At 35.1% G+C, this 27,074-nt stretch overlaps 1 protein-coding gene across 1 annotated transcript in view; it reads left to right on the top strand.

The window, feature by feature from the left end:
* The window catches only part of Ranbp21 (exportin-5-like protein Ranbp21), a 425,699-nt gene that overhangs the window by 17,288 nt on the left and 381,337 nt on the right, over positions 1–27,074 (top strand). The window contains exons 2-3 of the mRNA XM_090399635.1: positions 275–478; positions 21,176–21,297. Of these exons, the coding sequence (XP_090255761.1) occupies positions 377–478; positions 21,176–21,297 (224 nt within the window). The 5' untranslated portion in view covers positions 275–376. The remainder of the gene's footprint in view (positions 1–274; positions 479–21,175; positions 21,298–27,074) is intronic.

Below are 27,074 nucleotides of genomic sequence, written 5' to 3'. Positions count from 1 at the left end.
ACACAAAACGTGCCGACTTGATAAATTCTATAAAATAATAATTTTATACAATTTAATACTTTAAGTGTTTTTCCCCCCTCACTATTCAAATTCAGGAAGCCTTTATACAGAATTAAAAATAATCAGATATATAATTTTCCATCGTTTATAAGTTATGAATGTACTTTTCTCTTCTCTGATAATGACGCTTTTCAGTTGTAATAATTCTAATACTTTTGTCCATTAGACCTTGTTAAGAAACAGCAACAATTCAGATTTATTTATTTTTATCTAGAGGGCGTACTAAATGAAAGTGGGAAAAATGTAAGTTTTGATCGAAAGAAAGTAAAGTTTTACGCATGTGTTGTGCTAGTTTCTAGATATATGCAAATCACAAATGACTGATCAAATAATTGAAGTCTCTAAGAAACTTGCAAATGCGATTCAAGTGAACAGTAATGATCCGCATATTAATATTCTTCTGCAGCAAGCATATGAAGTGAGTATATCAATCATATGAAAATAATCTTGGTTACTGTATATACTGTATGTATAATCTGTTTTTATATATATATAAACAGAGCTTTTCTTGTATTTCTGTTCACATACAAAAATTGGGAAGACTTCAATTTCTGAACTAAGATGCAGATAAATCCCCCCCCCTCTTTTATTTTCTCTTTTCTAAGGTGAGTCCATCCTTATAATGAAATTTAAAAGAAACCAAAGCAGCACATTATTTCAAATGAAAAAGAATTATGGGTAAAATTGTATTTCAAAAGTCAGGGATAATACAACAAGTATTTAGCTGTGTTTGTTGTGATCAAGTCACATGGCTGTCCTGGTTGGCTGAATGGTTAGCGCTCTCCAGCCAAAAGGCTGGAATCTCGCCGTGGACATGGATGTTTGTGATTGTCTGTGCAAATACGTCGACTACTAGTGGACAGTTGAAAGCGTTGATGTGGTTTGCTGAGTCTTTGGACTCCTTGGAGGCGTCACTTAATAATGTCTTGATCAGAGCATGTCTTTACTTGGCGTTGATTTCACCTGTCTTCTGAAGAAAACTGGAAACGATTATTATTATATCTATATATTCAGGGAGTTAGAAGACTCATCTTGCAAATGCGATTCAAGTAAAGACATGCTCCGATCAAGACATTATTAAGTGACGCCTCCAAGGACTGTAATGATGCACATATTTAAAATTTAATATTTATACATGCAAAACCTAGCCTCTAACTTGCTAACCTAACTCATTCACTGTCATGGCACTCACAACTAATGCTAGCAATCCATTCCACTCATTCACTAAAAATATCTCTAGTCTGCACACCTTCACTGACACATTCTTATGCAACTTCCTTGGATGACCCTGGTTCTCTATCTCTATTTGTTATGTATTGAAAAATTTGTGTCAATCTTATTTATTTATTCATATTGTTCCCCCTTTCTCCCCTGTCCCTTTGGGGGAGCAGGTTGAGCTCTCCTAATGAGGGATTAGATATGTATACTTTTTATGACTGTAAATTCATGTGTTCACAGGACCAGTTTGCCTGTTCTGAGAGATGACAAACCAGAGTTTCTTGGTGAAAAAACCCTCTACCTCCATATGAGACCGACTAACTCACCTTTAGTCGTAAGAAACGAGATAAAGGTTTGTCATGACATTGGTAGAAATCAAACCCAGGGCTTTGTCTATACCGACTGAGCAGTTTACCGAAAGGAGTTTTATAAGATTAACAGATGCTCTGTCAATCTTATAAAAACCCTTTAATATTTTATAAGTTTCTGTTTATGGCCCCTCTTTTCCACCTATCAACTAAACTTTGCAAACCACACAACTTCAACCTAACCTCATGGGGAGCATTTCACAGACTAGTCACCAGCTTGGTCACTCATCTCTGAATCCTTTCTTCCACCTCCTGATCCCCAAGAAACCCAGGTGACCAAATCTGTGCACAGTAATTAAGATGTGGCCTTATAAAGAGGGATAATAACCTCCCTCTCTCTTTATTTGTTAGCATGTTTTTCAACATCCAAGTAGTCCTTTGGGCATATTTTAACAAATTATGCAATATGTCCCCTGAACTTCAATTCTTTGTCCACCATTATCCTAAGGTCCTTAGCCGCATCAATTTAATGCAACACAGTACCATCAATGCAATACACAGTATGTAACCTGAAGTACATAACCTTACATTTTACATCATTAAATTGACAGCCATTATCCTTTGCCCAATGCCAATTTATTTAAATCATCTTGCTGGATGTTTACATCAGCTTTATCTACTATTGCTGTCTCCACTTTTGCATCATCAACAAACAAACTGAATATCCCCCCCCCCAAATCTCTCCTGATATTATTAATATACAAATTAACGAGTTGCAGCTGTAGTACAGAACCACAATTCCACTCCACCGTATACTACTCTGATGTCTGTCTGTCAGCTACTCGCCTATTGATGCTACCAGCTTCATATCCATTCAATTTGCTCCAACTTTTCTAATAGTTTTCCATGTAGCATTCTGTCAAATGCTTTTGCAAAGGCCAGAAATATCATGGTGTAGCCATTTCCTGTATCCAGTTCTCTGTTTTACTTTATTATTGAATATGAATAAATTACTAAAACAAGACCTACTTTTTATAAAGCTGTGCAGCCAGTTTTAGAGTATTGTATCTCTATCAACCCAATGTTGGATTTTACCTTTATCAATCAATGTTTGATATGTACCCTCAAGAGGTGTTCAGGCTACTATAACAGCACTATATGAATAAGCTTCATTATTAATAATCTCCTATCAGTTTTCCTCAAAATTAGTTTATTACTTGTCAGCACTCAGATACTGTTGTATCTAAACATTTTGTTCTTCTGAGGTATTTATGACTGAATCAACCTACCTAGACCATATTAGGTCTAGGTAGATTGATTCAGTCCCTCTGGATCTTTTTCCTGCCATATTAGGATTAAACACCTAATTTGCTAATCTTATGTCTCCTGTTCTGCTGAAGGGACTATACTACCTTAGATTAGCCCTGCTCACACATTCTTGAATGCAAACGATTTCAAGTTCCTTCTTCCTAATGTCTTCATTTTTAATATGATTCTGCCATTGATGCCCTCTGTTCACTCTCTCCTAATCCTTCTCAGAACTCTCATATCTGTGATTTTTTGTCTTTCATTGAGTGCTTTATTTCTAACCCAACTCTCAGATCCATTACTTAAAACTGGTTTACACACAGTCTTGTATATTGCTAGTTTGGTGTTTTGGCTAATTTTTCTCTTATTCCTTATAAATGTATTTAGTTGGCTACCCACCATACTAGCTTTTGTTTATTTGGTTGTCTATTTCCAAATTTAATTTGTCATCTTCACTAAAAACTGTTCCTAAATAGCTGAAATATTTTACATATTCTATGGGCTCTTCATTCAGAATGCAGTTGATGTGTTTAGTGGTTCTGCCTATTTTCATGGTTTTGGTCTTTTTATTGCTGATTTTCATGCCAAACTTGTTACAACTATTATTCAGTTTAGTTAGAGAATCCTAGAGACTTACACTGGATGTGTTTAGGAGTACAACATCTGCACAAAGCAAACAGTTAATTCTTTGTATTGTGATTCATATGAATGAAGAATAAGAGAAGAGATAATGTGCATCCTTGTCTTATACCTGATTTCACATGAAACCATCTTCCTGTATTTCCTTCAATTCTAATGCTAACTTGCAACTTAAATATAGACTGTTGCATTGCATAATGTTTCATTTACCTGATATAATTTTAGTGTTTTAAAAAGCTTTTCTCTGGGCACCTTGTCATATGCTTTTCTAGATGTAGAAAACTTATGTACAGAGCCTTGTCATATTCCCATGTTTTCTCAGCTCTTTGCTGTAAAGTGAAAATCTGGTCCACAACTTTAATTTGGCCTGAATCCATCTGGTTTTTCAAATTTTTCTTCCTTGAATTTTCTCCTAATCTTACCTAGAACACTTAGTAGTGAAATTTCTCTGTAATTCTCACATTCAGCTTTATCTCCCTTTTTTTTTTTTTTAATAGATAGGAACTATGAGTGCTCTATACCAGCGTTTCCCAAATTTTTCCTACGACGGAACACTTCACAAATCCTGAAATTTTAACTGAACACCTTGGTTAGTGTCGAGTATCATTGGTCTTGTATTCAATGTAAAGCTAAGCGCACACTATTAATAGCACAATCCACATGCAAAATGAGGAGCGCCTGATTTTCAAACATGTTTGAGCTTGGTGCAGCATTTAAAAAACCATTCCTGGCTCATATTAATTTAATTATTGATGATTTTTGATGGAACACAATTTGAGAAACTCTGCTCTATTCCAGTCATTGGGAATTCAGCCTTCTGACCAGGCCCTCTGAATTATGTAGTTTGGCCACTGCAAAACTTTATCCTTTCATCTTTAACCAATTTTTCCAGTACTTTAACAACCACTCAAGACTTTAATTGGTCTGAAATTTGCTAATTATGTCTTGGAGCCATCTTTTTGTAATGGAACTATCTTACTTCTTTCCATCTCTTCGAACCGTGCTAGAGCTGAGAGTCAGATTGAAGAACCTCATCAGAGGCAATGCCAATTCTCTTGCATGTTGACTTAGTACTTGGGCTGACATGCCATCCAAGCCTACTCCTATATTCAGATTGACAATTTTCAATATGCTGAGAGGTTTCTGTTAATCTAATTCAGTTTTGACATGTCTTTCTGTCACATCAGCAACTGCAAAATCTCCACCTGGAACCTGGATGATACATTTTGGCGAAGTGATCACTCAGGAACACAACTATTTCTTTTGCTTCTGTCACCTTCCTAACATCAGCATTGTCATCCTTCCATAGTTGTTTTTATTATGACGATGATTCAGGACCTCTGTAGTCACAAGACTCATTGTGGGAAGCCCACCCTATACCACTCTTTGAACTCATTCACCATTCCTGCTCTCACGACTCTATCAGACAATGCATTCCATGGTTCAACCACCCTCCATGCAGAGAAACCACTCCTTACCTTCTTGCTCACAACTTCTAGGGATGACCAGCCCCTTGCGCTTGCTCCTTCCCCTTTTTCCACCAAACGAAAGAACTCGCCAGTGCCAACTGTAGCTACCTCTCAACAGCTTAAATGTCTTAATCATAACACCTCTTCTTCTCTCTACCAAACTTTGCAGTGTTTAGGAGCTTGTTAAAGGTGGGCAGAAAAAGTCTTCTCAGCCACTGATTTGTGAACATAGGGTATTGCTCTCCTTGGACAAAGAAATGGCTCTCATCTGAGAATATGGCCTTCTTCCACTTCTCAACAGTCCAATGTTCATACACTTTTGTCCACTGGAGCCTCTTTTTCTGCATAGCCTTCATTAATAGTTTCTTTTTTGGTCTGTGGGCAGTCCTCCCTGCTTCCAGCAATCTTCGACAGACTTCCATGTCAGAAATATTAATCCCATTAGCTGCCAAGTCTATTTAAGTCTACAGTAGACAATCTTGGATTAATTTTGCTTTTCCTGACTAGTAAACGATCTTCAGTAAGTGTAGTTTTCATTTTTAGCCCACATTTTCCTTTTCTGTCAGGAGAAAAGGTACATGTCTCCCTTAACCTCTTTAAAATCGTATTAACAGTACCCAAACCAACACCACACTCATTGCCAGTTTGTCTTTGAGTCATGGATATGTGCTGAGAAAGAGTACATATCTTTGAATGCTTTGTTAGATATATCCATTTTATACCTACACAAAATAAATAAAATAATACAAACATCTACTTGTTTACACTGTTAAAAATGCACATCATTATTAATAAACATCATAGAGACAGTTTAAACACTCAGCACTCAACCAGAATAATGAACTAAAAAACTGAAAATAGTAAACCAAAACCAAATTATTCTGAACTGAAACAAAAAATATATATATATTATAGAGAGATTTTTTGTTTAGCAATTTACTTGCATTATATGATAGCAACTAATGTAGATGGGGAGAGGATTTACATGTGATAATATTTTCTTAGAAAATGTATTTCACAGATTGCTGCATGGAAAGTTTGTTCAAATTGTGGTAAATGGGAATGGATAATTGATAATGAGATGAATAGGAAATTAATCATTTGGTCGATACCAGCATTAGGTGGGAAATGAACGTCATTGCCTGGTGTGAGACTGCCACCCCACTTATTGGAGGACTGAAGTGGCTTGAAAAGGTTCCATGTTTGGTCTCTAGAGCAAGGTTTCTTGATTATGTAAAAATAAATAAATAAAAAATACAAAAAAATATATGAAATTTATAAAAATAGAAAAAAATCCCTAACCTATCCATGGTACAAAATGTACTATAGGTTTACAAATAACCTTTCATGGGTGAGAGCAACAAAAAAAAAAAAAAAAGTGTTCTGTGTGGGAGAGTGGCATCTTAGATAACGAAGTGGCATACCATGGAGTTCTGTTCTCTGTTCTTCGATCATTACATAACTTATTTGTTGATGATATTGCTTATGGTTTGAAGAATGAATATTCAGAGCTGATTTTGCCAATTGGTAAAGAGTTATAAGAAGTGATGCTGTTATTTTGCATTGAATTCTGTACACAGTCATAAAACATTTTTATTATTATAGGTGCATTCAGAGCCAGAGATTCATTGACAGAGGGCTCTGGAATGTGTAATTCCTTGATACCTATCATATTTCTCTTTCAAAACATTCACTAAAGACACATACTTAGTATCCATTGGCAATTTATTCAATTCACTAAAAATGCATGTCATGAAAAGAATCTGGACCTCATATTCTTCCTGATCATACCATTACTCAGCTTCCTGGTATGCCACTTAAGTCCTTCCTCTCCTCTCCCGTCTACTATGAGCTGCAGAATTTCCCCAGAATATCTATACTGTAAGAGTCCCTTACTAGCTTTTGTTTGTATCTTATCTCCCCTCTCTCTTTCTGTTTCTCAAACTCAGGCCATAATTCTTCAGTATATTTCCAGTCCATCTGAGTTTCCTTATCTTCACCATATCCATGTGACAAAATTTGAATATAATAGCTCAGGTGTGGTCTTATGCAGGCTCTGTAAAGTGAGATAATGACATCCTTATTCCTGCAAGTTAGTGTTCTTTTCAACATTGCAGTTAACCAACTTGATGTCTTAATCAACTTGGTGATATGGCCTCTAAACATGCTGTCATTATCCCTACTGTTAAATCAACCATTTGTTGATTTAACAAGCTCCTCTATGTAGTCTATAGCCTTCAGCCTAGAATGCATAACTTTGCGTTTGGCAGCATTAAATTGATTCATTAACATTTGCCTCTAGAACATTTATCTGATCTAGAGGCAAATGTTAATGAATCAATTTAATGCTGCAAGAATTGTGTATCAGAAAAGTTCTTAATTATTCAACTCAACAACCGTATATTTCACCATAAAACATTCCCTTTATCATTGAAATATAATTAAATAGCAGTGACTTGCCTATCTTCTCCTAGATTGTTTCCATATACTGCTCTTGGGTATATGGAAACAATCTGACATGATGAAGCTTGGGATACAGCTTCATATCCAACCCAATTTGTCCCATTTTATATAACAGACTCTCATGTCATATCATGTCGTGTCAGATGGCTTTGCAAATTTCAGCAGTAGCACTGTTAAGCAACTTCTGTTATCCAACTTCTGTCACTTTATTATGAAAATTGAGCCAATTACTTAGGTAAGGCTTCACAAAACTGTGTTTCTCATAAATTATCCTGTCCATGCATTGCTTAATTCTCAAGCAAACTTCTCTAATACTTTAACCATCATTACTCACAAGATACTTGGTCTGTAATTTGTTAATTCTATCGTAGAGTCTCCTTTATGCAGCAGAGCTGTTTTGTCTGTCTCTGAAGTTGAAGTCCCCATCCCCACCATAATAATGACTCGATTTGCACTCATTATGCTAATCTGCTGATACATGTCTTCCACATCATCCTGGTGCCCCATGGCCTATAGCAGTAACCAATTTAATATTTTGTCCTATCGGCCTTAATTCACACCAGATTGACTCAAACACACTGCCATCTGCCCAACTGACTCCTACTCTTGTTCGCTGTGATTCATCTGCTATCACCAGCAGTACTCCACCCCTTGTCCTGCCTACTTTATCATTCCTGAAAATACTAAATCCATCACATTCCATCCCTGTAACTATGTCATCTACTGTTAGCCAAGTGTCACTGATGTCTATAACTTTTGGCGAGGTTGCCCTAACCAATGCCACAAACTCGTCCATCTTATTACTGATAAGAGGTAACAGTAGCTGAAATATTTTGTTTTCTTGTAACCTCCCTGTCATCAGCACTTATTAAAGTTATTTTCCATAGTTGTTGTTCACAGAAAAAGCTCTGAACATTATATAAATATAGCATTATGTAACTCATGGGCTTGCATAATCAGCAAGCTCATGAAAGTACAAAGCAGCAAGAAGCTTGACCAATATGGTAAAGAAGGCAAAACAGATTTTGAGAGGAAGCTAGTATGTAATGAGAATTAATCACATAATCAATGAGAAATTATTGAGGTTTCTTCCATTGACTTTTCATTCGGTTTTTCTTTGATCTGATTAGCTAGCTTCCTCTTGTAATCTGCTTATCTGCAATGCCTACTCACTGATGCTATTTATCCATCCAACTCCTACCTGTTTTATCCTCCTGACTCTGAGTATATGGTCTGATACCACTTTCTTTAAACATCTGTTAACTATTTTCCTATTCACTGTTCCAGGCCGACCCATCAGTTTGTCTTAATCATCTACTTTGTAATTCTACATTTATCCCTTCTTAACTGAAAATTCTATATGTTTGGCAGTATTCTAGGTCCAGGCTGAATGATCATTCTATCCATTAGGTGGCAATGTTGTATACCTTGTATACCCAAGTTCTCTGAAGCCATCACCAGATCCAGTACTTTTGCATAGTCCTCTCCGTTACATGCTGTCTAAAGTAATTATCTCATAGCAGCTATATACATTCCATTTCCATCACTCTCTGTGACTGTTCCTCCTTCCAGTTTATATCCCAATGGGCAAAATCCCCATAATAATTGCTTGCCTTGTATTTATCTGTTCTAATTTGCTAATACATGCCATCCACATTCTCTTTTACATTCCTTGGCCTACAACAGCAATCATCTGTTTCAATTTTTTTTTTTTTTGATTCATTTCTGCTATCATTAGCCTGCACCCTTCCTGAAAATACTATATCCATTGCATTCTATTTCTAACTATCATGTCTGATAAAGGCTTTTCTAAATGCTTTTCAGCTGGAGATAAGTTAGCCATTCTAATACAGAAGTTGAAGGGGTTTTCCTCCATGAAACTTGGTTTTATAATAATCCTACAATGTAAACAGGAAAACCTGAATACATGCCATTAATAAGCATAATACACCGCTGTCATAGCCTTAGTTGCTTTGGCTGTAAACCAGAATAACAGAAAAGGAGCTTATTGAAAGCTTGAAGGGGGTATTTGGGGAGAGGGAGGAAGTCCCATTTCAGTACAAAAAAAATGCTATTTGCGGATGACAGGTGGGATAGCGTGTAGATGGAGGATTAAGTAGTGTAGACCATGGGTTGTATGGTGTAGATAATTAGCTACTTATGAGACTATCGTGCAATAGATTTCCAAACTTTCATGGGTGGGATTCACATGTACAAAAAAAAAATAAAAATAGAGTAATTTGAAATAACTGATCATAGCAAATTTTTGGTTGTTTGTGAAAAGTCTTGACTATGAAATGTGGTTTCATTAAACCACATTTATCTGACTGACATTGCATACTACTACTCTGTGATCACCAAATCTCAACCCCTTGCCTGCTTGCTTATATTTTACTTTTGTCGAATAATCAGGGCCTGCTTGTTGATAGTTTTACTGAACATTATTCTGGATGGAAAAATAACTGGTCCTGGTGTTTGCAAATTAAAAAAAAAAAAAATAATAATCAAAAAGTGGAAACCATAATCATAATAGAATAATAAGTTTGACAACTTTTATTACATTATAGGGAGTAGGCCAGGCCTTTAAACCCTATCTAGCTTTTGAAGACTCATCAGGTAGTTCAATCTCCACCGGTAGCCAATCAGAGATAGTTAGCCCATGTTTATCGCTAATTATAGGCGTACTGATGAAGAAACGAGCAAACAAATGCTGCCATCTCTTGGTACCTAATTCCTAACATGATACATTACTGTCTGAAATAATGTGGGTTCTACGATTGATTTTCTTGAGTTTCTAAGATGAAAAACCCAAGTTTCCGAGAAAAAAACACTCGCTTGCTCGTGCCAGAGATTTGTTTTCGCCAGGGAACCAGGGCGAACAGTGGAAAGTCACCTACTGGAACAAATCCTAAAACACACCCAACTCAATATCATCAGAATTGAAGATCGGTACTATCAACATAAGAAGCTTGAATGGCAAAGAAATGGAGCTAGCTGAGGAATTAAATAAGTACCAGATCGACATAATAGGGGGTGACTGAAACAAAAAAGACCAAAACTGGTGAGCTCTTTCTGAGCAATAAATACAAAATGTTATATTCGGGCAATAACAATCAAGGAAAAGAAGGGGTAGCCATAGTATTCACCACTAAATAATAGGCTAATCTTCTTGAATGGCAGGCAGTCTCAAGTAGAGTGATGTGGGCAAATATCAGAATGGGGAACTGGGCAATGAGACTTATTTGTGCCTATGGTCCCACAGAAGGTTTTCCTAAGGTAGAAGCGGAGGAATTTTTTGAGGCTTTAGAAAAAACAACTGACACAACGAAAAATGAAAAATGGTCCTTGTTGGGAATCTAAATAGGAGTAGGAAATGATTGTGAGACATACAAAAATATTTTGGGAAAATTTGGAGAAAAGAGCAAAGCTAATAATAATGGCAAATACTTGTTGGATTTCTGCTCAGGACATGGACTGGTTATTACTAACACCATTTTCCAACATAAAAATGTGCACAAATTCACATGGCGAGAAGAGGCAAGGAATAAGAAAAGTCTCATTGACTATATTATTGTTGATAGTGATGTTTTCTCTCTGGTGCAGGACACCAGAGTGTACAGAGGATTTGAAATTGGAAGTGATCACCATTTAGTCTTAAGCAGGATAAAATTGAATTTCATATTGAAAAGAATAACATGTAAGAAAGTTTTAAAATGAATAAAAGGTGAGCAGCTCTCAGATGTGAACTGTAGACTAAAATACACAAAGGTTATCGAAGAAAAAATGAAAGAGTTTGAGAACAGGAATCAAACCTTTGGAGATTCAGTGGCAAACTCCGAAGAAAACATTGATTGATTCTGCTAGAGAGGCATGTGGTGAGGTCTGCAATGATAGAAAAATCAGAACTCTTTGGTGGACATAGGAAGTTAAAGAGGCAGTGAAGGAAAAGAAGAAAGCATATCAAAAGTTCGTGGCAAATAAGTCAGCTTGGGCTCTTGGAGAATACAGAGACAAATGTAAGAAAGCTGAACACTGTGTAAAACTAGCTAAACAAAAGTCATGGGAAGACTTTGGTAAGAACATTGAAAATAAATATCAAGAGGTGGCAAGATATTCTGGAGGTTGTTGAAGAAGCTCAGAAATGGAGGAAAGAGAGTGCTGTAAAAAAATTAGAGATGATAAAGGTGATATGAAAACTGGAGAAAAAAGATATCCTTAAAGTATGGAGTAATTACTTCGAAAAATTGCTAAATGAAACTAGCAGTGATGACAGCACAGTGATAAAAAACACTGACCAGGCATGCAACCAAGAATACATGTGCTTGAAGTAGAAAAAGCCATCAAAAGTCTGAAATGTGGAAAGGCAGCTGGAGTAGATGATATTAGACCAGAAATGCTCAGGTATGGTGGTATAAAGATTTTACAGTGGCTACACTGCATAGTTCAGAGGGCCTGGACAGAAGGATGAACTCTCATAGTGCCCATGTATAAAAAGGGAAATAAAACTGATTGTGAGAATTACAGAGGTATTTTTCTACTGAGTGTTCCTGGTAAGATTTATGCCAGTATACTTGAGAAATGGTTGAGAAGAATTGTGGAAGAGAAGCTTGGTGAGGAACAAGCTGGATTCAGGCCAAATAGAGGCTGTCAGGATCAGATATTCACTTTACAACAAATAGTTGAAAAGTCATGGGAATATAACAAAGATCTGTATTTAAGTTTTATAGATCTGGAAAAAGCATATGACAAGGTGCCAAGAGAGAAGCTATTCAAAACACTACAGTTGTATGGTGTCAGTGGATCATTATATCAAGCAATACTTAGTCTTTATTTGAGTTGTAAGTCAGCAGTTAGAATTGAAGGAAGTACAGGAAGATGGTTTAATGTTAAATTTGGTGTCAGATAAGGATGTACATTATCACCTCTGTTATTCATTATCTATATGGATTACATTATGAAGGAAAGTGGTATTAAACCCGATATCAAAATTGGAGATATTAATGTCAGCTCCTTACTTTATGCAGATGAGGTTATACTTCTAAATAAATCTGCTACAAGCCTACAAGATTCCCTGACTAAATTGAATAACTGTTGTAATAGATATGGTATGAAGGTCAGCAATAACAAGACAAAGATGATGAAAATAGGCAGAAGCATTGAAAATATTAGCTGCATTGTGAATGGAGAACCTATAGAACAAGTAAAACATTTCAACTACTTGGGCATGATTTTTAGTGAAGATGGTAAATTAAATATGGAAATAGACAACAGAATCAATAAAGCTGGTATGGTAGGAAGTCAATTGAATAAATTTATATGGAATAAGAGAGAAAATAGTCAAAACACTAAATTAGCTGTATACAAGACAGTGTTCAAACCAATTTTAACTTATGGATCTGAGAGCTGGGTCAGAAGTAAAACACTTGACCAAAGACTAGAGACCGCTGATATGAGAGTCCTGAGAAAGATTAGGGGGCATGAATAGATGGCATCAATGGCAATATCATATTCAAAACGAGGATATTAGGAAAGAACTTGACATTGTCAGCATCCAGGAATGCGTTAGCAGAGCTAATCTCAGGTGGTATGGTCACTTAAACAGAATGGGCGAGGAAAAATTATCCAAACAAGTGTTCTCTGCCAGGTTGGCAGGAAAACTACCCAGAGGAAGACCAAGATATAGGTGGATTGATACGGTACAAAGTGCCTTAGACGATAGAAATATAAGATCTGATAATGTTGGAGTCTTGACAAGTAACAGACTGATTTGGAGGAAAATTGTAGATAGGAAGTTAGTAATGATGTAAAGTTTTCATGTAGTACTATCATATCCTGTACACCTCTTGAGGGTAAATGTGAGGAATTTGATGATGATGAAAAAACTTATGAAAAATTAACAGTGATCACTCCCAAAAACTTGAATGTTGGCATACAGTCTGATCGTTTCAGGTTTGGACGATTTCATAGTGTTTCACATTTCAAGTAAAAGACGATTTGAATTTGAACTTGCTGGAATGAAGAAATTTTGTCTGGCTCCAGAGAACTCTGTGCCTAGTGTCAGTAGTGTAAGAAGTAAGGCCAGAGTTGTGAGATTCCAAATATGCAATATATGCTTGATGTTCTTCAATTTTAATCAAGGCAGAACAGATAGTCTGTACAAAAAGGGAAAGATAACATGAACAGGATATTTGATAGATACCTAGTAAGGAAAGAAGTGGCAATCTATCCTTTGTTGATGGTAGGAAGGAAGGCCAGTTTCAGAGCTGGTTTGAAAGAAGTGTATAGATTGAATTTACAAATAATCCTTGCTATTTGTTCTGAGGTTCCTTTAAGGTAGGGTATTGAAATTTTTTTGACCTGATTGTAGTGTGGCAGAAGGATGATAATTATTAATAATTTTTTTGAATGGTAGTTTTTTTGTTTCCATTACATATCCGATTGCTTTTCATTTTATTCAGTTCATCTAACAAAAGGAGATCAGAAGAGCAGATCATACGAGCTCTGTGTACATAACTCTTGATAATACCCATTTTTTGTGATGAATGATGGTGGGAGGATTAGCGAATGTATCTGCCAGTAAAGTTTGGCTTCCGATAAACTGAAAAATCAACATGACCTGTGGGACAAATTATTATGGTATCTGTCTAATAATGAGATTATGGTGTCTTTTGATGGTCACCCTATTCTTCAACATACCACTACAGGATACTGTTCAGTATCTTGTGGTGATATGTTGGTGAATAGTATAACTACAAGATACTGTTCAGTTTTTACAATTTCCCAGAAGACATTGTCAACCTATTTAAGCTTATAATCAATGCAGACTATTTTACATGGCACAATGAGTTGTCCATACAAATAGAAAGAACAACACTGAGCAGTCCTATCTCACCAGCCTTAGCTGATTATTTTATGGAGCATCTAGAAAAAAGAACTCTTTGATACTATATTCCCTCAGCCTCTTATATGGTTATATTTTGGTGAATGTATATTTGCAATTTGGTCTCATCCACACTGAGTCAGAGTTACTTCAGTTCCTAGAGAAAATAAACTCCTTGTACTCCCATATCAAGTTCACTATTCAACATGAATCCAATAACCAACAACCCCTTTTTGGGGAGTTGGTTATTGGATTCACGGTAGTTGGTTATGGGATTACGAATGATTACCATAATTCGTAATCCCATATGTCATGTTGATTTTTCAATTTATCAGAAACCAACCTTTACTGGTAGATACATTCTCATCCTCCCACCATTATTCATCACAAAATATGGAGATTAGTAAGTCTTGTACGTAGAACTCATACAATCTGCTTCTCTGATCCCACATTTGTTAGATGAACTGAATAAAATTAAAAGCAATCTTATATGTAATGGTTACAACAAAACTACCATTCAAAAATTATTAATAATTATCATCCTTCAACCAGACCACAATCAGATGTGAAAAAGATTTCAGTATCCTACCTTAAAGAAACTTTGAAGCTAATAGCAAGTATTCTTCATAAATTCAACCTATATGGTTCTTTCAAACCAGCTCGGAAACTGTTTTCCTTCCTGCCATCAACAAAGGATACATTACCATCTCTTTCCTTACCAGGTGTCTCTCAAGTACTCTTCTCGTGTTATCTCCCATTTTGGACAGACTGGCCATTTTGCACGTTTGGAATCTGACAAGAGTGACCTTGCTTCTCATGCTATTGACACTAGACATAGAGTTCTTTGGAGCCAGACAAAATTTCTTCATTCCAGCAAGTTCAAATTCAAATCGTCTTTTACTTAAAATGTGAAACACTATGAAATCGTCCAAACCTGAACTGATCAGACTGTATGCCAAACATTCAAATTTTTGGGAGTGATCACTATTAATTGTTCATAAGTTTTTATAAATTCATTTGATTCATTCATTAATAATTATTTTAAATAATTTTTATATATGTAGCTAACTGCAACTCTTCCTTTGAAATCTAATAGTGTAATATCATAATGTGGGGTTTCTGGGAAAACTCTATAACTCCATTTTGCAAAGTTTTGAGAAAAACTGAGTTCAAGTTTTGAAGTTTCTAAAAAAAATCTAAATATCAAAGTGATAATTATTTTTTTGAAACATATATTTCTTACAACATTGTTTTATTGAAATATATCATTTATACAGCATTTTTGAACATACAACTACATTTATTGGCAATTAATGAAAAGGATATGTAAGCAAATGGTCAAAGGTCACTGATACAAAGTCAGGTTCTTTAGAGGCTCTCTCTTTATCAAATGTCTTGGCACTGTTACATTCTTCCTTCCTTTTTAAATGTGCTTGGTATTCATCTTCAAGGTAACTCTTTTTCTCTCTTTCGGGAGTTTCAAAAGTGAAGCACATTGGCACTGGTGTTTTTTTTTTTGGCTTGAAAAATGCTAAGTTATAATTGGTACAAAAATTCATCTGTAGGTTAACAGGGACACAGTACAATTTTCATTATTTTTCTTTACACTTCATCTTATACAAATCATACATCCTACTAATATTCAAAGTAGGATCTAGATACTCACATTTGGTTGATTCATTCATTCATTTCGTATGGTGATTCAACGGCCGTGAGCCCCTTTTACAGGGAGGTACGGCACCACCTCAATTCCGCCCCCCCCCCCCCCCCCCATTTTTATCCGGGCTCGGGACTGGCATAGCTGACAGTTCAGACCTATGGCTGGAGGGATTGTCTTAAGTATTCCTGACTGTATCCGTGTGTGTGTTCATGGGGCCAGTTTGCCTGCTTGAGGGATGAAAAACCCCAGATAAACTGGGGGTAAAACCCTGCTGTCCACACCCAAGACCGGCTAACTTGGCTATGGCAGAGGAAGATCCTTAAGCTCCTCATGTCGTCGACAGGTATCAAACCTAGGACACTCCTTCCCCAGGCATATGGTTGTGAAGCGCATTAGCCACTAGGCTAACTGTGCAGAGTACCAAGGGTTGAATCCCATTACTTCTTGGTCGATGACCAGCAGTAATGGGATTCAACCCTTGGAAAACTTTCAATATGCCACTTAATATCTGCCACTATTTCAGGATTTGTTTTGTTTGCTGGTGGAGTTTTCCCTCTCTTATCTTCTCCAGCAAAAACACCACTATCACTTTTATGCTTAAAAGAGTTATAACCACATCATTACACAGGGTCTTCAGAAAGAATGCCTGACACACTCTAATATTTTTTCCATTTACCTCAAAAAATATGTCCTTGACACCCCACGTTGTTGGTCGTTACCTTTTGTTGATCTTCTTTCTGGACTTGAACTGATTACTGTTTTTAGAATAAAATCTTTTTGCTTCTTATAATCTGCCAGTCTCCACTAATCACACAAATCTTCACCCTTTTCTCTTCTGATATATTTTCTGCACACTTATAGCGATACAAATAACAATTGACAGGTTTTGGGGCTTTAGCAGGTCTTTCTTTTTCTTAATTGTATAAAGTAGTCCCTCACTGCATGTCCTTTTCTCTAAATTACATTTCCATTTGCTTGGGTCAGATTTTTTCTACCTACCTTTCTTAGGAGGTTTTGAACATTCTTGGTGAACTCTTGCAGCACTCTTTTCTTCTTTTTCTTCATTCTCATCTTGGTTACTGTTAGCTGTATTGTACAAGGTTGCAGCAACTGCTTTACCATCACCATCATCCTGGTTTGAAACATTTCTGTTATTCACTTTTCTTGGCATAGCTTCTTCAGTTGAATCTATAAAAATACAATTTATAACATAAATGTGATCATCCAACCTGAAAGTTGGATGATCACATTTATGTAATTATGTTTATAAATTATAAACATAATTATAATATTACATGATTATAAATTTTAACTTTAGAAATGATGGAATTCGTAAATTAATTCTATTACATAAGGATTTAAGTTTATAAATAACAACCCTATATAAAGAATGGAAAGGAAAATCTGTAAGTAGAGATTTTACAACTGATGGAAGGGAGACCACAATGACTATTATACTACCATAATTAGAACCCATGTTTTTACTTAAGTATGACTGGGACATTTTTGCTACAGGACCTTCATTACTTTACAGATCTTCAGTGATATCAACTTATACATAATTAGAAAAACATAACTGCTATAGACTTACTTGTCGAAGACGACCTATACATACATGGATTGTAGTCAGGATTAACATCTGAAAGTCTGAAAAAATCTAGTTCCATAGGGAACATCACATCTAATGTTTCATCAACCGACAGGGGTTTTAATTCAGTTATATTCCATGTATCATCGTCTTCTGTGGAAAGTTTTGCCCAAGTAGCATTTTCTGAAACGCAAACATAAGAACTATGTTATAACATTCCCTCAGAATGTCAATAAGTTGAAAATCACAATTCTTTACAGAAATCACATGAAACTAGATAAAAAAAAAAAAATACTCACCCATATTATTATAATATAACTAGAATGAATTGTCCCTTTTGATGGAAGTATTTGACAGTTCACCATTTCCTTAAACATAAACGGAGTGAAACTCTTAAGCAGTAAACATTAATACTCAAGCACCAATCCAAGATTAAAAAAACAACTGAGATACAAATTGTATTTTTTATTGCATAATAGCCTGTTTAATTCTTGTTTTGTTGTGAAATAATAAAATATTACAACTTTATTTAGAAAATTATCACTAGTGTTCATGGACCTACAGGATTTTCCCTGTATAACAGGCTGTGAGTAATTATGTAAAAGTTCTGAGATAATCCACAAAGTGATTTTAAAGACTTTTCCCTGGCTATAAATGTCATTTTTATACTTAGTGAAAATTGACCAAGACTATAACTCCAACACTATACCTCATAGGAGAAAGAGGATTTTCTCAAACGATAGAGCATAAAATTTTACATATGCGAATGATATTAACTCCGTTTTCAGCAAAATTGGAGTTATGGGGTTCCCAGAAACCCTATGAGCAACTGAGATAAGAGCTAATATATGCAATTTATGGCTCATTATTATGATTCAGCTTTTGAATGTAATCTATAGTCTATCTCCCTGACAATGTAATGTTGAAATATATTGGAGTTTTTGAATAAATTCTATATAATTTTTGTTCATGTGCAAACCCTGAAAGTTATTTTAATATGTCTAGTGCACATGTTCCATTAAAGCTATTGCATACTGTATATGTTTGTATATATAATATATTCAGCAAAAGTGTCGATAAAACAAATGAGGTCGTTCTGTGAGTTAACAAAAACAGTGTGCTTTATGTCAATTTTGTTTTTATGACAAAAATTATTAATTCAATAGTTGGCATTTTAATTGGGGATGTGCGAATTTCAGTTTTGCTTCAGTATTCCACTGATTCAGCATGTTTTTCAAATATTAAGAAATAGAAAGATTAGGTATTCATCTGACTGAAGCAGAAAAATTCCTGTTACATTCATCAAAACAAACACAACCATTCAGGAAAAGCATTCACTTATTTTGTATAAAGGCTTGTCATTTATTGTAGATACTTTGGTGTATTTATTTTGGTTTGTTTTGCAGTCTTAAAAATTGTGTTTATAGTACGAAGTATTAAAATTTGTCTTAAAATATTGAAAAATGGTACAGTTTTGGCATAATCAAAAATGCGATATTTTGAAATTTCCTGTTTATTTCCTGTTCCAATTTACATGAATATTCAGAATTTGCACAATGTAAAATATGCATGCAACAAAATATCTAGTTAAAAAAAAAGTAATAATCATATAAAAACACAAACATAGTGATGAATTTTTAAAACAAAATTAAATTGAAATATCAAACCACAATTGCAAGAACAAGTAAGATCAGAAGCAAAATTTTAGCATTACATTATGGATGCATTGGATAACAGGCTTCTCAGTTTTTCAAAAAAAAAAAAAAAGAGAGAGAATTTCCAAGGCTAATAAGTAAATTTATTCCATAGTACAAGTTCTCATAGAAAATTTCTTGTTGTGGTGCCATTTACCAAGCATTGAAAGAGTGTTTTTTTTTTCCAAAATGTATATTAAACCAGGCATAGATTTCTCCCAAAAATGTCAAAAAGTTCCCTTTTCTACATCATAAATTCATTATGATTAATAAATCCATAATTATTCTCTATTTTTAACAATTTAAAGTAAAGTTCTATTAATATTTTTATTTTGTTATTTGAGGAAATAAGTGCAATATTCCTAACTTTATATGCTGTATTGTTTTTTAAATAAATGTTTTGTATACATTTAATGGCAGTTTTATTCCCTTGAAATGGAGAATGTTATGGATCCTGCAATATTTTATAACCAAATATAGAAAGAATCATCAAGTTTCGGAAATTTACCAGGAGCTTTTGAAAACATAGCCTTCTCCATCAGTTGGCTTTCATTATATTTAAGACACCAACTTTGCACAGGAGCCTGTATATTTGCCTTTTATTAGTGCGTTGATTATGTTTCACTAGCCTGATAGGTGTTTCAAACTGTTCATTCTAATTATAGACCTGGGGTTGACAAATTATTTCTAAGAAGGGCAGACAGTAAGTATTTTAAGCTTTGCAGGTGAAACAAAGTCTATCTATTCCACATGGCCTATTTATTTTGTAATGCCAAGACTTTTATAGGTCTTCTGATAATTACCCTTATAAACTGCAGTTCACTTGTGAAAAATGCAACTCTGACATAGGACTGCTTTGGTAATGAATGAGAATTATTGTCTTCTTAAAGTTTCTTCCTGATCTCTGATGAGAACCAATTTGAAATAGCTGTCAGGCCAGTGAAATTAAAAAAAAAAAAAAAAAAAAAATGCACTAATAGAAGGCAAATATACGGGTGCTTAGGCACTGCAATGTCTTTTAAGTAGTGCAAGTTAAGGCAACTCTGATGACACAGATTCTCTTAAACGCTTTAGTCTTTTTTCAAAACTTTCCTGTGTGTGTGGTTACGAAAAAAGGGTGATTCTTTTTATTTTCTCATTTTCATGTGGTTACATAATTAAGTAATTATTATTATATATTTTTCAATCTTTCTTCATTCTGCAATTTGACTGAAGTACTGAATGTTCTGCCAAAGAGTGCTGAATTAAATTTTATAAAAAATATAAAAAAAGTTTTGAAAAAAAAGAATATGCTGATAAAAAATGTTTATAAATTTTTAATGAGCATATTTTTTTAAACAACTGTGTAGCTCAGTGGATGTGGCGTTTACACACCACAGCTTGACCGGAAACTTGGGTTTTTCGTCCCATAAACTCAAGAAAATCGACCATAGAACCCACATTATTTCAGACATTAAATATATTGTGCTAGGGTTAGGGACCACGAGATGTCGGCACTTGTTGAGCCGTCTCTCTTCACTGTGTGCCGCTTAATTAGTGATAGTGGGCCAGCTATCTCTGATTGGTACCAGTGGAGATTGAACTGCCCACTCAGTCTCCAAACGTTAAATAGGGCTAAACGGCCTCGCCTACTCCCTATATGGGAATAAAAAGGTGTTAGCCTGATTTTTTTTTTACATTTGTTGATGAAATTTAATTCAGTATACTTTGACCAGATCATGATTCAGCACATCCCTAATTTTATTCACAATTTATACCTGATGTAGCCTGCAAAATTCCTTCATCCAACTCTAGTCCTGTTTCATGGTCATTAAATTAAAGGGGAGGTGGCTGTCTGTTTTTAAAGCTTATAACATTAATTAGTCAAATTGTATTTTTTTTTCTCCAGCTTTGTGAAGATGTAAAGGAAAAGTCTCCTCTGTGTGCTCCTTGTGGATTTTATCTTGCTTCAAAAGATAACACTGATGTTGTTCGTCATCTTGGTCTCCATTTAATTGGACATTGTGTTAAGTAAGTATGAGCAAAATGAGTTTTTATGGAGTGTACACTTCATGAGTACTGATTCATTAAAGGTAGAAATAACACTGGAAATAATTTGGTACACTTGTTTTAAACCAGCATTTATTTCTTGTAATAATAGTACAAACAACATTGTTCATATATATATACAAAGGGGGACGGTGAGGTAGTACACTTCTTTTCCTTACCTCCTTTTAATTGTATATAGTTATCATCATTAAAGACCTCCAGAGATCCTGGGACTCATCAAGGGGAGGCCATGCATCATACCTTCAGAAGGTATGACCAGCTGTCATACCTTCTGTTAAACTCATTCACACTAGATGCACTTAAATACTTTAACAGGCACTGTTCCACTTACTGTTCTGTGAGAGAAAAATCTAGCTCCCTTCTTCTCCCCTCCCACCTTCCATATAACAAAAAAAGTTCATCAGCTGATATCTTATAATACTCTTTTAGAAGTTTATAGATCTCTATCATATCACACCTCTTTCTCTTGTTTACAAGACTGCATACTCTCATCAATCTGTTCTCATAATCTATATTCCATAATCCTAATATCATCTTTGTAACTTTTCTTTGAAATTTACACTGCTTCTTCATCCCTCAGAACCCAGGAGACCAAATTTTATATTCTCTGAGTTGTATTTGAAACTTCTGCTATGTGATCTTTGAACTTCAAATTCCTATCCACCATAATAACATCAGGATTCCTAACCTCAGGTTCTCTAAGCTTAATTCCACTGATATAATATGCCAATGGAAATCATGCCACAGTGGATTACTTTACACTTACTAACGTTGAATTGATTGCCATTATCATTTGTCCGAAGTTTTAGCCTATTCAAATCATTTTGTAAGTGACATGTATTCAGTACCATTTCTGATTGCCCTGCCTATCTTTGCATTCCAGCAAACAGCTGAGCATCTGTCAGATCTTACCAATGTCATTAATGTGTAGATTGAACAACAGTAGTCCATGCACTGATACTCATTTGTCAGCAATGGACTTATCCAAATCAATTATATTCCAATCTCATATTCTCCAATTTGTGCAACAGCCTTTCATTTGGTATCCTGTCAATTGCTTTAGCATAGTACAACAATATCAGTGTATCCATTCCCTTTCTTCAACTCAGCTGTAACATTATTGTAAAAATTGTAAAATTTTTACCTGGCCTGGCTGGCCGAGTGGTAAGTGTATCCACTCTCCAGCCAAAAGGCTGCATGTTCGAATCCCACCATAGTCATGGATGTTTGTGATTGCCTGTGAAAATACTAGTGGTGGTGGATGGTAGATAGCGTTGTTGTAGTTGCAGTTCGTTGTAGTTCGTGGAGGCAGAGTAGGTGTCCTCCCTCGATGAGTCTTTGGACTCCCTGGAGGTATCATGTAATAATAATAATAAAAATATTAGCAAATTACTAAGATATTACCTCCCTTTGGTAAACCCATGCTGTTCCTTGTAAAGTATAGCTTAATAAATAACATAAAATGGATTAACTTATGTATTTTTATTAGTATAAAATTTTTGCCCTGGTATTGAGGGCATTTTCAGTATGACTTTCAAATTAAACAACAAGAACAGAAAGGTATATTCAACAATCAACAAAAGAACAATCAGATTGCCTTTTTAGACCTATTACTTCATCAACCAGATGGTAGCCTTCACTTCTCAGTATTCAGAAAGAAAACACATACTGCACTTTACATTCATCCTCTTTCACACCATCATAATTGTCAACAATCCAGCACCATTAAGACTTGAGTGCATTAAGCACACATGCTTTGCTTCACTGAATTGCTGCTCTCCCAAGAAATAAGTTGCATCAAGTCCACCTTCCTTACTATTGGCTTTACTGAATCATATGCAAATAAGATAATTAATAATTATAGACATTCCTTGTCATCTTCCCTGTCTCCAAGGTGTCTCAGATGGCCAAACTACTTTGATCCATTGGCCTTTACAAGTGTCATTATGTTCTCTCAACAAGATATCTACTTTTCTAGGCTCAACTAAAGATAAACTTCTGCCTTCAGCTTACCCTAGAATGTATCATATTCCTTGCCATTGTGGATTGTCGTATTTTGGCCAAACATGTAGATCTACAGCTGTGTGTTATAATGAACATTTAGACTATGCTAAGTTCCATGAGCCAGAGCAATCAGAACTTATGGATCATACTATCACTACTAAACAGTTCTTTAGAAGAAAATTAAGGTTCTCCATAAAAATAATAATCTCTTGAAACATTTATACGAAGCGAGTTGTGTGACCTTGCTACATCAACCAAATGATGGACTTAAATTATCCCTCTTATGGGAAATAGTTCTTCACAAATTCCAGAATTAACTTATATTATTTTTTTATTGTTAATGTTATTTTTATTAGAACCCTAATATAATTAGACCATGATGCTCTACATCACGTATTTGCAGTTTGCATGTGTCATTGTTGAATATACCAGTTTTTATTCATGTTGTTTAATTTGAAAGTCATACTGAAGATGCTCTTGACACTATGGTGAAACTTCTATACTGATAAAAATACATACATAAATTAAACATGTTTTATGTTATTTATTAATTATCATGTCTTACGTTCCCATATGTCAAGTTATTAAAGTATTGATTGTCTGTCACCCACATTTTTATATGAGTTAATATGAACTTCTTTAAATTCATCAGTCACTCCACAGATACTAAGTCAATAGTTAGACACATCAATGTTTGCACTATCCTTGTATGTTGGGATTATCATATCATGGGATTTTTTTTTTTTTTTTTTTTTTTTTTTTATTATAGCTAAGTTTCAAATTATACAAACATGTCAAGGGCCTAGTTACTTTGAACATTAAATACATGCTGATATCCCATCTGTCCCTATTGCGGAATTCTTATCCACATTATGCAGCTGCTCTGGAACTTCCTTTTCATGCAGTGTACTGGTAGTTCTGTATGATGATTTAACCTTTCAGTCATCCGACGATAACTTTGTAAGCAAGTATTCTTGCCACAGAATATTTCTGGTGAGATTTTTACAGGGTAATTCACCATTGCTTCCACCCTTCTCCCCATTTTATCAGGGCTTTGGACCGGCACATAGCTGACGAAGCAGACCTACAACTGGGAAGTAACGGTTTGCCTGCTCTGAGGGACAAAAAACCTGAGTTTCCAGATGGAAAAACCCTCTACCTCCGTATTAGGCCAGCTAACTCACCTTTTAGCTGAAAGAGACCAGAATAAAGGTTCCTCACATCATGAATGGGAATTGAACCCAGGTCTTACTGACCAACGGGCTTCGTCTATATCAACCGAGCTGCAGAGGCTCTAGTCCTGTATATCATATTGCATACACTAGATTGATAGAGTGAACACCAGCTAAGTGAACACTTGTTAATTAAACAGTCTCATTTGCTTCTGACACGTGTGTACCATCTGGATTCATTAAAGTTATTCTTCCACATTGTCTCTCTTTTACTTGCAATATAATGATAAAATGATAAGGCAACTCAAAAGAATTTTTGGGTTGCCTTTAGTCCGTGCAGCCAACTTCTTTTCATACTCCAATTTAGCTTTTCATGTGACTCTTAATATTTCTTGCTTGCACTTTATATATTTCATAACGCCTCTCATCCTTATTGTCATGATATTACTTCCGGAAGGTTACACATCCATTTTACTCATGCACTATTTGTTTTTCAAACTCTAGGCATATATCCAGATATAACATAAATTTTTTCAAAGCTTTCCATTTATTGAACATCATCATCAATTTAAGATTATTTTGATGGTCTCTCTTTTTTTCCAATGTATGCAGTACATACATCATTATCACAAAGTTGAAGTTAAACATCTGTTAACTTTCTTATGTCTGTACTGTTTTTCTGTTGTCTTTCCATACTTCAGTTTTTTTTTTTTTTTTTTAAACCATTATAGATTGCTGTGAAAATGTCAGAAACAGGTTACCTGTTATGTAGTTCTGCATATGCTTTAATAAAATGTACTATGTAATCAGCACAGAGAATTGGTATGAATTTTTCGTCATACTAAAGATGTTCAGAAACCATAGTTCAATGGACTTATATCCTATGTATAGCACTAACACATTAAGAATGGTTGTGGGATTTAATTATCAAAAAATTTAATCCTATATCATCTTTAAAAAAAAAAAATTAGGATCAGAATTGACTGATATTTTAGTGAGATGTAAGATGAATTCTGTCATTGTGCAGATCTTTCATTTTTGTTATCTGTTTCTCATATTATTATCAGCCTATCAGATAACAATGATATTAACTTGCAGATTACTCATATTCACATATTACATATTACAGTACATTTTTCCATGTTTCCGCCTCTCTCACATTTGGATAGCACCATTGTAACTTCGCCAAAAACAAGGCCAGCCTTCCAGTATCATTCTTCTCCTTCAACTCCACCATTTCTGATCAAGGCAAATTACTCCCGGCATTACCAAGAACTGCACCCTGCATTGCACTTTTAATCTTTTGTCAGTAAGACACCAGAAAAATCTTGAATAGCTGGATGACAACAGGGCTTCTGATCCTGGTGGTATCCCCCATTGTGCTTAAAACTTGTGTTTTAACTAATATCCATCCTATATCATCTTTATAATATCTCGTTGTTATCTGGCATCTACTTCTCAACATGGAAGCTAGTCTATATTCAACTAATCCCCAAGAAACAAGATAAAAGCCAGACATTCAACTATTGTCCTATTGCACTCACCTCAGTTCTATTGAAAATTATGGTGAAAGTCATTAACAGTCAACTCCCATCTGGAAACAAGCTAATTAATCAGTGATAATCAATATTGGATTCCATCACTCTTGTTCTATAACATGTCCTCCTCATCATCGCCCATATATGAACCCAAGCTTTGAATTTTTGAAAGGATTTGGTGAAACAAATGTGGTCATCCTAGATATTTCCAAGGCTTTTGGATTTGGTCTGGCACAAAGGCCTACTTATGAAATTGCAATCATATGGTTTACCCTCTATGTGAATCAGTTCTGCTTTGCAACTAGATTGCCAGTTTCCTCTCTGATTATTCACTTCACGTTATGGTGGATCGCTTCCTTTTTTCAGAATCCCCTGCCATTGCCAGAGGACTGCAGGGTTCTGTGCTTTTGCCCATACTCTTTTTCCTATTCATAAACGATCTTCTATCACTTACCTCAAATCCTAACATTTGTTGACAAACACTGCACTCATCATCTCTTTTTTCATTCAACAAAGTTTGTAAATGTCCATATATCCAAGCCAGAAGATCTTCTATAATCAATCTATAAATACTGATTTTCTTGCTATATTTTAGTGGAGTGAGGATAACCTTCTCAACTTCAGTGCAAAAACAACCTTTGGAAATATCCAGATCTCCTTGCAAGATATTATTATTATTATTATTTTGACACCTCCAGGGAATCCAAAGACTCATTGAGGGAGAGTGTGCCGACAGCATCGAACGATTGGTCCCCTTCCAACTACTAACCATGGGCTATCCTCTCCTGGCATAAGCCAATCACATCCTTCTTCCAAAAAACTAGATGTGCTTTTCCACTCAAGACATTGTTTCTCAATTGTGCAATTCAATTCATAACACTGTACAATTCCAAAATATGCCCTACCTTAGAATATCATTATCGCATATGGGGCAATGTACCATGAACCACTCTAAAAATGCTTGAAGCTAATCCAAAAGAGGATGATTTGGATAATTGGTTACTTTTTTTTTATTATTATAACT

This window comes from Typopeltis vanoorti, chromosome 10, assembly GCF_054136105.1.
Source record: "Typopeltis vanoorti isolate ZY-2024b chromosome 10, IOZ_Tvanoo_1.0, whole genome shotgun sequence".
NCBI lineage: Eukaryota > Metazoa > Arthropoda > Arachnida > Uropygi > Thelyphonidae > Typopeltis > Typopeltis vanoorti.
The sequence above is the reverse complement of the archived record's forward strand: the minus strand, read 5'-3'. Positions and strand labels throughout refer to the sequence as shown.